We start from the raw sequence: 17,922 nt of genomic DNA, 5'->3' as shown, positions 1-17,922 counted from the left end.
CATCTTAAATTCAAGGTCTTCCCCTCCCCACACTCCCATGAGCTTTTTATAGGGCTGTTTATCTGTCTCCAGAGGCCAAAAGATTAAGTGGGTTTGGAATGTGACCAGAGAGCACCATGGATGCTTCAGCTCTGTGTCCACTGGCCTCCCTGGGATTTATTGTTTCTTTGCCTTTCTGCCTTTCTGTCTGTGCAAGGCTCAGTTGAATTGAGAAGTGGAGCCTGGGAGAGCTCTGCTGGCTGCTTGCAGAGGAGCTGCCCAGGGGGCTGCCAAATGCAACAGGGCACGGGAGCCCTAAACCTTTGTTAATCCCTCTTTTCCTCTCTCCCATTCCCTCCGCTTCGCATTTTGTTGACTTTTCCTTCCTTTTTCCTTTGTTTTTATTTAAAAAACAAACAAACAAAAAACAAACAAAAAAAATTTTAAAAACCAAAACAAAACCCCAACTTGCCTGGGCCAAGTTTTTCTTGCCTGAATGAAACAGAGGAACTGTAAGTGGGAGTGCATTGCTTGTGTCTTCTGTGGTGAGCACCCTGTCTTCTGGGGGTTCATATCCCGGCATCCATCTCTTTGAAGAGGATTCTGCTGACCATCTCCTGCCACTGTGGGTGGTGTAGCATCTGTCCAAGATCCCTGCCTGATATAGCCCCATTTTTCTCCAGAAACCAGTGTGGGACATCATCATTACAGCTATTAGCAGCTGATGGAGACTATACTTAGCTCAAACACAGAGGATGTAATTCTTTCAAAAATGCCAAGGAGCTCAGTTCTGCTTTCACATTTTTTGATGATGGAGAGCTACTTCTGTCCCACATAAAGTCAAGTATTTTCCCATGAGAACACTAGGAGGCTGCACTATGACACAATGCTTTAATTAAATAAACTGTTCCTGTACAAGATTCTTTTAGTATTCCTATGAGCAAAAGGAGTCAGATGTGGTGGGGGACTCCTTTGCTGTTCCATTGCATGTGAGTCTGTACTCTGAAACTGGGTTTCTTTTATATCCTGATGTAAGCATTTGGATTTATGAGACTCTTGACTGATGTGACCCTGGCACATGCATCTGAAATTTGGGATGCCAGAAATCACAGCATTTTAAGACAAAAGAGAATTTGGAAAGTCAGTATAAAATGTTATTATTGTCAACATTTTTGTGCTACCATAGGAAGCGAAAGGATCTTTTGAAATGTTGTATGGTTTAATGATGAGAAAGCATTCCAAAATTTTAGGGAAAATGTCCACCCATTTTAATTCATTGCTGACTTACCTTTGAAGTTCAAGTACTGAAAACTTTGATGCAGATGTATTTTTTGTTGTAGAAGTTCAAACACTAGGTTGGCTTCTTCTACTATATCTTCTATGCTCTTGTTAAGGTCAGGAAAGTCAAAGGGTGAACTGTGAAGGGGATCCATCTGTGCAACTTTTTGTCTGAGGGGATAAGACAGTTATGCAGAAGTCAGACCAGATTGTTCTTAAACTAGAACCGAGTTACACAATATTTTAGAGGGCAAGAGATACATTTATAAATAAGCAAAAACATTTAATTATATGGCTCATTTAGAAAACCTTTAGTATTAACTAGAAAATTCCAGCATTTAATTATGTCTCTATGGTTAGGTATATATTAAGGATTATTTTGTTCATAGATCTATTGAAAACAGTGACTCAGTAGACCAGCATCTGTGTGCTAATCAGAAGTGGGATGGCTGGTGGAGTCTGGGTGAAGACAGTTTCTCAGCTAAGGGATTTTTCCAGGAGCAACCTAGCCCTTACTGAAGGTAGCCCTGAAAATCCCTGATGCCTGAAAGGGCCTCCAGTGAAAGGACAGGATGTCTCAGAATGCGTTCAGTTTCAGAAATGGCATCTTCAAAGGCTTTGAAGCGCATGTCACAGCTGGGCATTCGTCCTCCTTTATCTTCCAGCTTTGCTGCAAACCTCATTAAGCCCTGCACAGTCTGAGCAAGAGCAGCAATTTCAGCATCCCACTGATCAAAACAAAGATGGCACTGAGGGCAGGAGGGAAAATCCTTCCCAAAGCTGCGGGCGCACTGGTCGCAGAGCCGGCCGGTGACACCAGCCCGGCAGTTACACGCGCCCGTGGCTTTGTCACACGTGGGCTGGCGGGTCCCCTCCAGGTTACACTCACATGCTGCAAGAAAGGAACAGCAGGTTACATCCAGTTGCTCCTTTTCTGTGGGATTAATGCATGAAAAAGACACCTTTCAAGATAATAAAAGCAAAGCAGTGTTTGAGTTAGAGCAAGGTGGACTGCACAGTAACGGCTCTTCTTCATCTCTAACTTCCATCTTGAACATTTAAATAAAAATATAGATAAATAATATAAACACTTGTCCATCTCATACACACAAACATATGAAAGGCTGTTTCTCTACACAAATGCCCTGTTTCCTCTGTGAATATAAAAGGTAAGCATTTATGTCAAGGCAATTTCTAATCCAGTTGTCCCACACAATAATATACTTACAAACACAATGCATCTGGGGATTGCCAAAGTAGTTTTCCTCACATTCATTACAGTATCTTCCACTGTAACCTGGCTTACATGGGCACTGGCCTGTAAGCTGTAAAGACGGATAGGGTTGAATAACTTCCAGCAGAGCCATAGGGCTGGATATACATTATTGCAGCTGTACAAGAGCTGCAGCAACACTGTTTGCTCACAGTCTTTGAACACCATGGTTTACACAGTAATGGCCCAGCTTTTCTAGCTTTCTCCTGAAGATCCTGAAAACAAAATGCACTCTGAGAAATGGCTTTGCTTTACTAATGTTGGAGATTTTGTATGATCCAATCTACTGATGCTGTTTGAGAACTCATCCTGTGACAATGATCTGAGAGGATTCTTTTCCTTTGCAAAATAATTATTTTTTATTTTTGCTAGATCTAAGAACTTATCTTAACATTTCAACTTAAACTTCACAATACATCAATTGTAACTGAAAACCTTGAGAATATGTTATGCACGTTGCCCTAGAAAAAATATTTTGAAATTCAGCTATTAAATTAGACTCCAGGGAATTACAACTCTGATAACCGCTAGTAGTTCTTTGAAGTCAAGAACTAAATTCGCTATAAAAAATAATAAATCTACTGAATAAACTGGAACAAACAGAGAGCATATTGAAAAAAAATGTGCAAGTACATCAGCAAGATTTGAGGATAAGCTCCTGGTGCTCTGAAGTCAATGGCAGAATTGCTGTTGACTCCATGGGACCACAATTTCACCTCTCTGTTCTGAAATGCTGTTTAATTTTTTCTACATTCTAGCCCTGAAATGTGCACAGGAATTAAAGATGAGAAAAGGTACTCTAGTAGTACAATATATGAGGCTTGATTAATGTAATGGCCACAGCTGCTACTTTATGAAAATAAACACTTAAAAAATACTCATCAGACTCTTGGGTCCAAGCTTGGATTTCCTTCTTCCCTATATGCATAGTTATGAGGCAGCTTTTTCCTGTGACATCTTTTTACAATGTATTTCTAAGATCCACTTGACAAAAAAACATGCAAAGAGAAATTGCTAAGCCTCATTATCAGAACAACACTTTTGATTTAATGACTCACAGTGTGATTGCACCAACTACAAACTTCCAAAGAATTTTTTGGTTTTAGGGAATATGACAAAAAAGCGATCTTCATTTATAAGAGGGTCCCCACTTTGCCCTGTCAAAACACCAGCACCTTGGTTTCTGGAAAACAGTAATTTTCTTGCCTGGTTGCACTGGTTGCTTTGGGAGTTTTTTGGGTCACAGTCACAGGTCTGACATCCTTTCCCACTGGCCAGGCCCCAGTAGCCAGAGGCACACTGGTCACACGTGGCGCCCAGCACATTGGGCAGGCAGGGACAAGCTCCTGTGGCTGGGTCACACAGGCAGGCTGCGTCCCCCCCCGGGCACATGGCAGGCTGAACACCTGCCAGATTGCACCTGCAGCCTGGAAAAAGAGGGACAATTACTACAGCAGACAGAAACGCAGACAGCTGATGGACAGTCAGAGATGGATATAAAGCTTTACTTTATGTTTGAACATGTTTCATCTCATACACATTACCTGTCTTTCTGTAATAACCTATATATGGCTTTGAGAAAACTTTCTGTGAATGTTCAACCCTTTTAATACAGGCACAGAAAATGAAGGCTCAGTGAATTCTGAATCTTATTAGAATGCAATGTTAAATATGTTGGGTAAGGATAAGTTGATTTACAGTAGGCATTATCCAGCGTGGGAATCTTCAGTCAGCCAAGTAAGATAAGAAGCCCTTCCAGTGAGAAGCCAAAAGTCTTACTTAACAATTTCTAACAGACATCTTCCAAGAATGAACAAGGGATAGGCTTGGACTGTATTTTAGAGATTCCCAGAAAAATTGTTTTTGACTATACTTATAGTTATCTTGGCCATAAAAATTACATCCTCAGGCACATCTGTGAAAATGAGTTTAGAGAAAAACTGGGAAGAAGTTTGTGCCTTGCTTTTCCTTACACTCCTACTCTTCTGTTCAAAGTGCTGAGTTACTGATGTGTCCTCATGGAATCTATTCAATAGCCTGAATGCTCTCACTCTAGCCACTTAATGAAAACAACTGGTAAGGCAGGAAGTTCAGCAAGGGATCATCTGGTTAACTGAGCTCTAACTGAGCTTAGCTGGCATCAGCCAGCAACATGGATAAACAATTATCACTGATTCCTTTACTTTTGATTCCTTCCTGAATAAGTTGAATGCACATTTATTTTTCTAACAGAGAGTACTGCTTTCATTTCACAAATAGCATTTCCTAGGAGTGATATTCAGTATGAGAGTTAGTGAGACTTGGATGACAAAGAATTTAATAGATGCTATATTCAGTTATTTGCATCATTGATATATTTATATTTAGTAGATAGAGAAATATATTTGTGATTCTTATATTTTGCTCTATTTATCTTTAGTTTTGTCCTCCCTCCAAGGTCTAGCCTTTCCCTATAGCCTATTTATTAAAATCATTTTCTTGGTAGTAAAACACAGTTGCAGTGCTGTTACTTACTTTGACAGCTTTGATTGAGGGCTGAGCCAAAATAACCTGGTTTGCAGAACTGGCAGTTTTCTCCATGGGTGTTGTGTAAACACTTGGTGCATTCCCCAGTGACCCTGTTACAGGACTCTGGGTCTGTCAAATCAATGTTGTTATTGCAGGGACATGGTGCACAGTCAAGCCCAGGGCTGCTGGGGTTATTGTAGAACCCACTAGGACAATTGTCACACTGATTGCCTGTCAGAGGAAGGTAAAAATATTGCTGGCTGATGGAATTCAAGTGAAACATATGATTTCCAGTAATATTATTAAAAAATTCAGACTGTCTGTTCAAATGCACATTTCCAGTGGAAAATATCCACCTGAGATCATTGCCCTTTAATTCTCTGAACAGTTTAAATTATTTCTTCCCCACTGAAATCTGATGCTAAGACGCCCTTCTTGTCCCAAATTGTTTATACCAAGAAAGTCCTTTCAGCAGGAGCAATTCGGTGCCCCATCACATAACACCTCCAAACACCTTTTTCCATCAAAGTCCATTCAATGGCAGTAGTCAGGGTTAGCCACATTTGCAGGATTTTCTTTGGCCCTTCAAGCAGCATTGGAGAGTGGGGGGTACCCAGGAGTTCAGATGAGCTCTGATGCTCTGTCCTTGCTGGCATTGTAACTAGTACTGCATTCTGTCTCAATGCCTGCCCTGATCTGGGTGCAGCCTCTGCATCTCAGAAACCATTCTGGGCAGACTGGTGTTTCTGAAACCACATCCACTGGATCACCCTCAGCCAAGGACTCTCCTCCTTCACTGTGCTCCTCAGGACCCAGAGTCTTTCTCAATCTCTGAGAAAGTGAGACCACTGCTACAAAGATGACCAAGAGTCTTGCTGGAAAGGAGCAGGAGCAATAAAGTCCAAAACTGAAGAGTGCAGTGATTTTTGAGGACAGAAGTCCCCTGGGTGAACACCAACATGAATAATTTTGACCCTACAGCAATTACTCAAGCAAAACCAATCTTGACTTATAAAGAAACCTTGCCTAAGTAAAGATGATAGCATTGGTTTAATTTTCAGCAGTGATTCCCATTAAGCTTTGCTTCCACCAGAGGAGATCTTTCTAATGCCCAAGGGAAGGGAAATATCTTCAGCTTTCCCTTCAGGAATTCAGCCTAAGTCAATATGATCTTAGGAAATGAGGAATCAGTTTGCTGCAAAAATATCTGCATTTCATACAGCTGAGAGCAGAAACCCCATTTCTAAAATGACTATTTGAACCATGAAGCAGTCACTTTAAGGGATAATGTCAAAGAGTTTCCTCTATATGGAGAAAGACTTTCTCTGATTAGGAAATCTTATCAGCTCTTTTTGATACTCTAATCATTCCCATTTGGGCTTGCAATGCTTCTTTTTCAGAGGTAACAAGCAACTGCAGTTCTCCCCCCCTCTCCCCACCTGATTAGTGTAATACCCCTAGAAAGGAGGAGATTTCCAGAGAGTGATATCAGAACAATAAATGAATTCACTGTATCCACATAGGTGAACCTCTTTTGAAAACACTAACTGCACAATTCCCATTCTTCCTAGTCATAACTTAGCCACATAATTTCAGTAAACTCGACTGCTAACTCTTCTTAGATGTTTTATTAGCATTACCTCATTGTCATTTCTGAACACTTGAGAGGTGGAGGATGATAATTTTTTTTCTCTTACATTAATTTAACTAGTATCAAAACCAGTCTTTATTTTGCTTCATACCTGAATATCCCTCGAGACAATTACAGACAAGCTGTGCAGACTGGGAGTCCTGGTAACAGGAATGTGCAAAATACCTATTGCTTGTAGGTGGCCCTGGGCACATGCATGGGTGGCAGGGCTCTCCATCCAGAGGGTTTCCATAATAGCCATCCATGCACCTGCCAAAGCAGTCAACACAAAGCAGGACAAATTGTCAAGTGCTCCATGCAGGTGAATCAATTTACATGTATATATGGAATTTAATATTCCAGATCATTGTAATGCTATCTCCATCAATTGGTAGGGACATATCAAGATTCAAATGTGTTCTAAAATGGAAAATCAGAACCACATTCTCAAAATCTGAAGCAAAAAGAAAAAGACATATGTTTTCCTTTCAAGAAATGTTTGTGAGGACTTTCACCTACTCTGGAACAATTTTAAACTGAATGATTATTGTTATTATCTGTTTTTGCAAGACAATCGATATGCACAATCCAGTCTTCACAGAAACTGAGTAAGGTCACAATGCCCTTGAAGAACACAAAAGAAGAAGGTCTCAGAAGCAGACAGTTCAGGATGTAAAGGCAGACAAGAAAACCACAGAGAGACGCGTGAAGAAGAAAAACTAACAAAAATTAACTGAAAGCTTAAAGTGTGCACAGAAGAATTTAACCAATCATGTATTAGCTTGAGGAGTGAACAGTAGAACACAGTATAAATATAGCTTGCTTTTTGCAATCAATTGGCTTCATTTGATCACATTGATTATGGCATGATGTCCCATTCCTGATCCTCTGCAGATTATGATATGGCATATCACACATGCTCTGCATAGGCAGCTAAAAGCTGCCATATAAAAATTCTGTATATTTACCTATCAGCCATATATTCATCTATTTCCATCCAGACACACACACAGAGTGGTTGGCATGACAGTAAAATGTGCTGGCACAGGCAAAAAAGCAATGATTCCTCAAGAGTACTCAGATAATACTGCATATTTAAGATGCAACATATGTATTGAGCCATGCTGTGTCTGACACGTTCTGCAAACCTAATGGCTCCTTCAAGGTGCTGGTGGCTGTGCTGTTACCCAAACTGGTGGGAGCTTTTGGGGCTCCCTGAGGGTTCAACCACCCTGCACACCACCTCTGTCTCTGCATCCCAACTCCCCTCAGTCCTGCAGCTGCAGCAAAAACAACACAGAGGCTTCTGGAGCAACCTCAGTCTTTGATCTGTTCTACTATGCCAAATGGGAACACAGCTCTCCATATGTATACAGGCAAGGCTAAAATACTTGGCTACCTGATTATCCTTCCTGAGACTCTCCCTGGAATCTGGAGATCCTGCAAAGCCACAGGGCAAAAAGTATTTCAGTCTCCCATTTTTAATCTGTTTGCCATCTACACATAGAACATCCAAACACTGTATTGTCTAAAACCACTGCAGGAAAAGCTCAACAGGTTTCATGAGGAAAACCTCTTAAAAATTAATGACAAGGCATAGTCCAGCCAAACCAAACGAAACAAACCTAATTTCGATGTCCATGTGGAACTGTGATACTGCTGCCAGTGTACAAAACAAAAAAAGAGGAGCAGTGCTCTGAATGCAGCTGGAACATGTGAGAAAAGTAATTTTCTGGTGACATGGAACTAAACATGACCAGCAAAGAGGGCACATTTACTTAAATTCCTTGAAGGTAATTGCAGGAATTAAAATGAGTATTCAGCAGAATATTCAGCCTCTTGGCTAGCCTCGTGCTGAATTTTAAATTTGAAAGCTGGCAATTTGGAACCTGGCAGGAGTCAGTTTATCCCACACACGGTGCTTTGTGCTTGTCTCCAAGTACATGGTGCCGTGGTGTCCATGTCTCAAATGCCTGCTGCAATGCTGGGTGCATGCCCTGCCTGCAGTCCACCCACAGGCATTGCATGCACATTCCCACATGCACTAGGTAATAGTAATGAAATAGGTACCTGACATTCAGCAATTTCATGTTTACAGGCCAATGACCTGTTAAGTGTTCTGCAAACCTGGGGTAATGGCTCAGTGACCTGTTAAGGTCATTGATGCATTTGCAGGCCCCCAGCTAGACCGGCACTGTGCAGACCAGCGGTGTGTGTGGGAGCCTTGCAGCAGCGCCCACGGACTGACCTCTCGCAGCGGCTCCCGGCGGTGAAGCCGCGGCAGCCGAGGCACTCTCCGGTCCGAGGGTCGCACAGCTCCGCGTGGCCATTGCAGGGGCAGGGGCGGCAGTGGGGAAAGCCGAAGTAGCCGGGCAGGCAGCGGCTGCAGCGCTGGCCATCCACGGCCCGGCGGCAGGAACACTGCCCCGTCACCTGGTCACACAGCGCGCTCAGCGAGCCTTGCGGGTGGCACTCGCACGCTGGAAAACACCAAAGCAAAGCTGCGCCCTTAAAGCGTTCCTGCTGTGAAGAAAATTAATTTACAAACAGTAGGAGTTTATGTCCAAAAAGGAGACAGAGGAGTCCTTTCTGGCTTTATTCGAATAAAGGGAGAGGCCATGGGACATTCCCCTGAGATCTCTCAAATTTTTAGTATACACAGCCTCCCTTTTATCCTAATTTCCCGGCTGCATTTCCCTCTCTCTTTCCCCATTAGCTAAAGTACTTGAGAGGTACAGACTCTCCGACACGCCTGATGCCAAAGATTTCCCTCTAATGTATAACCCTCCCTCTTAATTTTTAATTCTTACAGAATTTAGGAGTTTTTCTTCCCCATTGTTTCTTTCATCTCTCAATGTCTAATTTCGTTTATCAGCAAACCTAAAGTTTATTTGTAAAAGCAAATATCTGTTTCCATTGATCAATCAGTAGAATCCTTCCCATTGTTTCTTTTATCTCCTAGTGCTAGTTTTATCTACCAGCAGACCCACAGCTTGTTTGTAAAGACAAATCTGCTATTCCTCTCACTGCCAACCCATCTCATTGCTGCTCAAAGGCAGCAGGGATGGAAAATTTGTTATTAGAGGGAACATTTTTAATATTGCTTCACATATAATTCAGGATTCAAAGCCCTGAGACATTGGGGTGGTCCTGGCAGCGGTGCTGGCTGCAGGGCACTCACCGTAGCAGCCATGGAAGCCGAAGCCGTAGCTGCCTGCAGAGCAGGTGTCACAGCAGCGTCCCACGACGTTGGCTTTGCACTGACACTGCCCCCCCAGCTTACTACAGCTGGCATTCAGCGACCCTTGGGGATTGCACTTGCATGCTGGCAAGGGGAAAGAAAATCAAAACAGGTTTGGTTGTCAAGGAGTTTTACTGCTCTCATCAGCTTGCAGGTTTCACCCTTTAAAATAGGTAGGAAAGAGTTTGATTATGCTTCTCAGGAGTTCACTAAACTGATGATGCCATAGTTTAGATCATTTGATGGTGTAGCACCAACAGTGATGGTATATCAGGCACCAGCACAAGTCTTGATGCTGCAGTTGCCACATTCAAGGCAATGCCTTCAGCACACATTTGGGGTATGACAGAAAGGGAGTAGCAAAGCATAGATCCAGACAGAGCCATCCTGAAGTCTAGAAAAATTTGCTATAAATCTGCATCTAGCTGAAGCATTGGACATAACCTGCAAGCTGTATTTAGTCTGCATCTGTGTACTGTTTGTTTCCTTCAGGACACCTTGGATTAACTTGTTGGGTGAAGATGCTCCACTAACCCCCAGAGGATGTTTGCCCAGGATGCTCTGGAAAGCACTAGAAAACCAAAGTGCCACATTTCATTGGGAGAATCTTGTCACTTTAGGAATCAGGCCAATAGGAAGTTATCACAGCCTAAGCCTAAATGAGGGGTTCACAGGTTGCACAGCTGTAACCTCATTGCCTGATATTAGAGTGAGGCATCAGTGCTAAAAATTGTCCAATCCAAGCAGATGCTATCACTTTGGAGGGAATGCTGCTAAAGAAGCTGCAGAGATTGCTGCCCAGAAAGAAGCTGGCCACGAAAGTTGCCCAGAAAGGCCCCTCCTGTTACTGGAAGTGCAGAGAAGTTCCATTTCTCTGGGCCAAATACTTGGGAAATTCCCTGAGCTACTGAGCCCAGCTAATGGCGGATCCAGGAAGCTGCCTAGGAATTTCAAACCCCACCTGCTGCTGCCTTCTTGCTGGAATATCTTCAAGGTATACCTGGTGAATCTTTTCCAGTACACCAACTTATGTACCATCATGTATGTAATCTTACCAAGGCATTCAGCTGGCCTACAGCATCTAGAGAGAGGGCTTTGAAATTTCTCTGTCATTTAACAGCAGCCAGAAAAGAAGGAACATTACTGCCTTGGCCCTATGGTAAAGGCATCTGATTCAAATGTTTTTCAGAAGACACAAAAACACTGCCATGGTCCCTCTCATGCTGCTCATGAAGCCCATCAGGAGTGATGAATTCTGAGATTCATGCCACCAAGAGGTGTTTGCAGCCCTCACAGGATTCAGCGGGATATACCCTGCACATCCATAGATATCACATGCTGGCCAGCTTCACTTCTACACCACTGCAGGCTCAGAGCTCTACAGTCTACATACCCTACAAACCCAAGGGAAAGCCAGCAACTGCCCAAAAGAGCTGCCTGTGCAGGCTGGTCCTCACCGACGGCGCCGTTGTGGATTCGGGCTGACAGGCTCGCTATGAGCCGCGCGCACGCCTCGGGCAGGACGTGGGGCCCAACTTCAGATGCAATCTCAATGCAGTGATACTTCTGGTACTCATCTAAATCCTTTTCACTGCAGAAGTTCTCCACAGATCCAATTCTGGGAATAAGTCCAAGCTTTGTCATTAAGAGAGAAAAGAAAATATTTTTGCTTAGATATATTGAAAACCAGAATTTCCCACATTCTCCTAATGTGCTTTTCATTGGAACGACAGAGGCCTGGAGCATTGGGTTTCCAAATCTGCAGTTGTGCCATTCTGTCATCTAAATTCACATTTATTCTCAAGGTCTAAACATTCCCTGAGTTCTTCAAATAAGAGAGACTGTGTTTAAAAAAATAAAATTATAATAAGACCTCTGATATATGCTCAGAGCTGGTCTTGCTATGCTGTGTTAGTGACTCCAAAAGCAGTGTCTGGCCAAAATTTTTACTTGCATTACTGTGATAGGGAAAAATCAGCTGAAGGTTCTATGTCCAAGTATAGCCAGCCCTTGCCAGGTCCAGTTCTACAGGAATAATAAGAGAAATAGACCTAAAAATATTTTTCAAGAGAAGGACCCAAAACTAACACCCAGTTCCTGACTTGATGGAAACTTGCAAAATATCTGGAACTGATTCCCAGGAAGTACAAGACTAATTTTACTTTTCCAATATAATCCTTAAAAATATCCATGACTCAAACAAATTAGAGATATTTAAAAAAATCTAAGTGATGAGGAGCTGTACAAATTTATGTCCATAGCCCACAGCATCTTATCAGCACATACATATGGACTGTATTCATAATCAATGAGCAACAGATAGAGAAACATGCAATGTATGCAACAAGTATGACTTGTATTGCTCCATGAAAATTTAACCAGATACAATTCTGCCTTTCCATGCAAAAATATGCACTGTTTGCATAATGGAGAAAAACAGAAGCTGAATTTCTATTAAAACACACTATACCTTATTTAAAAATACTTCTAATATGTCTGTAAAAAAAATAGCACTGTGTAGAAATACAACCTCAAGGGACTTGTGACAGAACTACTCACTGAGTCAATCAAGATGAATGATTTTGCCTTTTTGTCAGAGGCAGAGGGCTGGGAAAAATACACATCCACAAAATATTCTGTTCCGGGCTCCAGGCAGACTGGGGTTTGCAGAATTGCAATCCTGTTTAGCAGAAATGAAGCACAGTTATAGCCAGGAGTCAGGACAAGGCAAGTTTACTGAATGTTGTGAGCTCTCCCTTCCCTCTGTGCCTGCAAACTGATGCCTGCAGCCTGGAGCAAGCCCTGCTGCTGTGAGGAGCACACCCAGCCCCATGCTTGCAGGCTTTGGGAAAGCTGCAGGACTTCTGCCAGATGATTCTCTAAGTGCAATTTAAACTGAGGAGATTAAACTGAAAATGGCAGGTTTTACTGCTTCTAGCAAGGGGGTTTGCAACTCACTGTTCATATTCATCCTTTCCTGTCCCTCTTTGATCAAGACATTGGTTACATCCTCTTAGTTTCTCTCTATTCTTTACACAGATCCAAGCTGAAAAGCTGGTTTTGAAAGTAGACTAGGACAGTGAGTTTAAGTCAATATTTCCTTTCCATTCTGATCTTCACCAGAGCAACCAACCTTAGCTGAATCTCAGGCTGCTCTCCTGGGTTTGGCAAATGTTTGCCAGATAGGGGCATCACACTCTTCCTTAGACCCTCTGTAGCATTGTGGTGTGCCAGCAACAGAAAAGGCCCCACATGTGTTTCTGATATTCCCACTATCCCACACGTGTTGCTCTGCAGTGCTTCAGTAAATGATTTGTACACAGAAGATCTACAGGCAAAAAGACAGCAACAGTCAGACCTCTTTGAAGCTGGGAGAGGCAGCTCTTGTGGCTCCTGTGAAAAGACCTTGTTTTTGCAGTGTTGATCTGACAAGATACCAGCAGGCTGGATGGCAACTCTTGCAAGCCAGTCTTCCAAGATCTATAAACAAAAGACAAAAATTCTGGCTATATTTTGTATCTGAAAAACCTGCTTTCTCTTTGCAAGTGTTAATGAAAGCCATCTGAATCACTGCACACTGCAGTGAAAAGACAGACTTTATTCTTTACAGCACTGAAAAACAATGTTATTGTGAAAAATTCATTGTATTTGCAATAGATAATGAAAAGCAGAGACGGAAATGGGACCTCAGCTGGTTCAAATGGAAACAGCTCTGTTAGAGTCATTGGAGCTGTTTCTTTTCTTAGCACAGTGTTTTTCTGGAGATATCCTTCATTAGCTGCCTTCTCACACATCTAATAAGAAATAGTAAACATAAAAGACTTTGTATCAAATGTATTTAAAACCCGACTCTTCAATCCTTAGACAGAAAAAGCTAGCCCACTGAAAAAATTGTTCCAATGTTTTAAAACACTGGGAGATTGTTTTGCCTCAGAGTGCTAGTCAGAGAACAGAACACAATAGACAACAGGAAAATCTTGAGGTGTGGGACTGTCCCAGAGAATTGCAAAAGAGTAAGGAGTATACAAAAGCTGGTACCAATAAAACACTTGCGTGTGTTTTTGAAGACATGGGTAAGGACCTGAGTTTAACCAGATTCAGATTAACAGATTTCCCTAGACATGCCATCATCATTAAGAAATCTTCTCCAGGCAAAAAATAGTAATTTTTGCTATTTTCCTACAATTTTCACACATCTCAGAGTCCAGATGGAACAACTGGGAAGCAGGATGCCTGCAAAAGGCCTGGATAAATATCTGTGCAGATGACTCCTGCCTGTACACACTTTACTGCCCAAAAAACCCAGCTAGGAATACAGGATGCTTGTCTAAAAGGATCTGCATTTTCCATGTGTTTGATTTTTGAGTAATAGCCTAGTCCAAGTAAAGCTGCCAAAAGAGAAATACTCAGAAGATGAAATTTTGGCCCATGCTTAGAAAACACTTTTAGTGCTGATTTTTCATATTTGAGCGGAAAGGGTTAAGGGTATCACTGGAGAACATGTTAGTTGGTTGGTAAGGCAATTTGTTACTGGGTGAAAAACCAAGCAATTTTAATTTTTGATATAAAGAATAGGACAAGTTGCTCATCCTATTATTCACAAAATAGACCCTGCACCTATCACAACACCACAACACACACAAGACATGACAAGTACCTCGGGCTCATAGCGAACGGTGATATCAAAGTCCATGGCAAAGGGAACGTTGCTGATGGCAAATCTGAGCCCAGCCCCGCTGGGGACGCGGGCGAAGCCGTGCCCTGTCCAGGTGACAGCCCGGCCAGCGCTGGGCGGCCGGAACACCACAGCCAGATCCGGGTCCTGTCCAAACTGCATCGCACCCTGCAGAGACACACTGGCATCTTCAACAACACACAGAGTCAAATTACAACTGAAACAAAGTCAGAAAAAAGAAAGGAAATATTTTTGCCGCATTTTTACTTATTTTAGTAATCAGTCTCATTTTCCAAACAAGTTTGAGATTGACAGTCAAAGAACTCTCCCAAAGGTAGGATATTTAGGGACACATGTAAAGGAAAGATTCCTATAACTTTGCAGGAACAGCAATAAGAGAGACTAGAATAATCCACTCACCTCTGAATATTTGGCATCTCCAAACATTCACATTGCAAACCTTAAACAGAGTAAGCCTGATTTCATACATAGCTGAACCATTCCATTGTAAGCTAGATGCATAAATATCAGTACTTACAATGGCTGCACTTAAGTGCAGGAGGTACCATGCTAATGTCTTGGCAAACTTGTTGAAAATGTCTTGCAACCAAAAAAAATTTACCTTTCATAAGGTCTTCTCTCTTCCAAAAATTAATGGAAATGAGTCTACAAAGGCACCGGACATAGCAGAGCAAGCCTGTCACTGTGAATAATAAAATGTCCAACCCAACTGTGTACCAAAAAATTTATTTGTGTCTGGATTGAAATGTCTAAGACTGCAAATCCCATGTGCTCAGACATTTCCTTGCCCTTTGTTACAAAATAAAATTTTATTATTTGGTGTAAACTTGAGTAACTACTCAAGTACTAATTTACCTGTTCCAGTCCAGATTTCCTTACTGTTCGTTTTTTGTTCCTGTTTAACACAATCTTTCCATTTTCAATCATGAACTCATAGCCTTTCTTCTGGAAGTAAATGTCACACCTTGGAAGAGTGCTTGGCTGAACCTATGAAGTATCAAAAGAGGAGCAGCACTGTCTCAACAATGTTGAAGGGTGGTAAGCAAGTAAATGAAAACCCACATTCTTAAAACAAGATCTATTCTCTCTGGGAGAAACTCTAAACTGTGGCTCAACAGCTGCTGGAAATCTTTTTCCCTCACTCCTTTAAAATTAACTTGCACTTTTCCCTCATAAGCTATGTCCCAGACATCTGTTTTCCATTTAATTATTGGACTGTAGGATAATTGCTGATTGTGATTATTGCTAAATATTTGTGGATGCAACATGCAAATAAACATTTTTTTATTATTCTTTATCTATAGTTTCTATGCATGTCAGAGAAAAAATGTGAGCAAAAGCATAGACAGAGGAAGGGGTGCATTCCAGGCTTGCAGTCAGCATGGGGAACAACTACCCCCATGTTGAAGGGGGAAAAAGAAATTAATTTTTCTAAAGGCATTACAGATGGATGCCAAATTCTTGAGGAAATTAGGCTACAATCAATGCCGTTATATAAGGCAGCAGGAATTAGTCCAATGGAGCAGAGAGTAATTTGATTCTTCCCTTGTTGGAGATTTCCAGAAATAAAACATTTCATGAGAGCTATTGGCAACTCAAATACTTTACTCTAATTTAAATAATTAATTTTATTTCTCTGATTCATGATAGACCAGCCTGCACTTAAGAAGCAACAAGGGCAGCTCTGCAGGGCATACCATGCTGTAGTGACTGTCCCTTTTTAACAGCCACAGTTAGGGAATAGTCATGTCCATGACACACAAAGACAAACTGACAATGTCCATGGGGCTTGTTTCGCATTTTCCTGCCAAAGAGCTGCTCCCCAAGCAAGGGCTGTCCTCCTCAGCCTCAGCTCCCATGTCATCACCACAATGGTCCCCTCTCAGTACAACACCCAAAAAGCCAAACACCTACCAGGGGTGCAGAGCCAGAAAGGGGCCTTGCATGCTCAGCTTCATAAATATAATAGTCCAGGGGCAGAAAGAAGAATCCTGGAGCTGGCTCGTTGCACTGGCGGCTCACGATGTTGGGCAGACACTCGCACTGACCGTCCTGCAGCGAGCACCTAGGGAGCAGTTGGAAAAGGGAGGACATCAGGGTGGCACAGCTGGGTCCTCACAGCATGAGGGCAGCTCACACCCACCCTCGTTCCACCTTTGCTTAATTTCTCCCATTGATGGATTACTTCCATTACTAAACTTCTTCCTACCACCCACCTCCTCTGTTTCTGATGCAATGCTGCTTTTCCATGACTTCAGAGTTCACAACCTCCTTAGTCTTTGTCTGTTCCATACCTGAAGCACTGATCCTTTTGTTTCCTGAGCATCTGTTACTGTCTATTCCTGTATCATTTCTTGTATATTTTTCTATAAGAATCACTATATCATGATTCTTAATAATCTGTCGCCCACAATTCTGGAGGCAGGACATGAGATCAAAAGGAACTTTGATGTGATATTGAATGTTTTCATATGCTTACACATATATTTAACACACCAAGTGATTTACCTGCTCACAAGGAGATGCTCTACAGCAAAGGACTGTGTGCTCCTCTGTCTGAAGCCTAACAGCAGTAGTGAAGACCCCTGCCCAACAGATTTTTGGAGGAGCCCAAATTAAACCAACCTTTCTTCTAAAATTATACATTTTAAACAGGACCCAGAAAAAAAAATACATAGCAATTAAGGTAAGAAGCTAAGTTAAAAATCTCACCTCTGACTTCTAATTTCTAATAATATTAGGGCTTCTGGTTCTCTCAAGGCATATGTTTTATATTTCATGTTAAACACATCTAAGCTCAACCAGATTTAAGGTTGGCTTCAAATGAAATAGGTAAATCCCCTTACCACAAATAAATTTCCAAGATCCCCACCCAAATTTACACTGTTTGTATATTATGAAATTCCATCTACATTCTATATTCCTATCTGTACTGTGATTGTATTAACCTAACCAGAAAGTCTAGCCTAAGAGTTTATAAAAATTAAACCCAAGAAAGAACTTGAAGAACTTTAACTTACAAGTTATTCTGTGATCCACCAATATCACAGTCACATGGAGAACAGCCATACAAGCTGTTGCCAAGACCCCAGTATCCTGCCTGGTATAAAAAGAAAGGTTCTTTTATGGCAAATGTTTAAGTATGCAAAGCAAAACAAAACTCGTTCTGCTGGATGAACAATGGAGCATTACTGTGCTTGGCCATGGGAGATTGTTCCTCTTACTGGATAGCAGGGGTGCTCAGCCACTGCAAGAGCCAGATATTTACCCACTTCTACTAGCAAATTGCTCTGTAAACAGCTAAGATGGATCAAGGA

General features: G+C 41.9%; 1 protein-coding gene across 1 annotated transcript in view; it reads right to left on the bottom strand.

The window, feature by feature from the left end:
- The window catches only part of LAMB4 (laminin subunit beta 4), a 41,110-nt gene that overhangs the window by 10,823 nt on the left and 12,365 nt on the right, over positions 1-17,922 (bottom strand). Inside the window, exons 12-26 of the mRNA XM_064702828.1 lie at positions 17,626-17,705; positions 16,520-16,670; positions 15,461-15,592; positions 14,567-14,752; positions 13,268-13,389; positions 12,469-12,589; positions 11,367-11,544; positions 9,850-9,993; positions 8,917-9,148; positions 6,781-6,938; positions 5,045-5,269; positions 3,737-3,957; positions 2,486-2,582; positions 1,774-2,149; positions 1,268-1,428 (exon numbers count right to left, since the gene is read on the bottom strand). Coding sequence (XP_064558898.1) covers positions 1,268-1,428; positions 1,774-2,149; positions 2,486-2,582; positions 3,737-3,957; positions 5,045-5,269; positions 6,781-6,938; positions 8,917-9,148; positions 9,850-9,993; positions 11,367-11,544; positions 12,469-12,589; positions 13,268-13,389; positions 14,567-14,752; positions 15,461-15,592; positions 16,520-16,670; positions 17,626-17,705 — 2,584 coding nt within the window. The remainder of the gene's footprint in view (positions 1-1,267; positions 1,429-1,773; positions 2,150-2,485; positions 2,583-3,736; positions 3,958-5,044; positions 5,270-6,780; positions 6,939-8,916; positions 9,149-9,849; positions 9,994-11,366; positions 11,545-12,468; positions 12,590-13,267; positions 13,390-14,566; positions 14,753-15,460; positions 15,593-16,519; positions 16,671-17,625; positions 17,706-17,922) is intronic.

Source organism: Zonotrichia leucophrys, chromosome 1A (genome assembly GCF_028769735.1).
Source record: "Zonotrichia leucophrys gambelii isolate GWCS_2022_RI chromosome 1A, RI_Zleu_2.0, whole genome shotgun sequence".
NCBI lineage: Eukaryota > Metazoa > Chordata > Aves > Passeriformes > Passerellidae > Zonotrichia > Zonotrichia leucophrys.
This window is presented reverse-complemented; position numbering and strand designations above follow the sequence as displayed.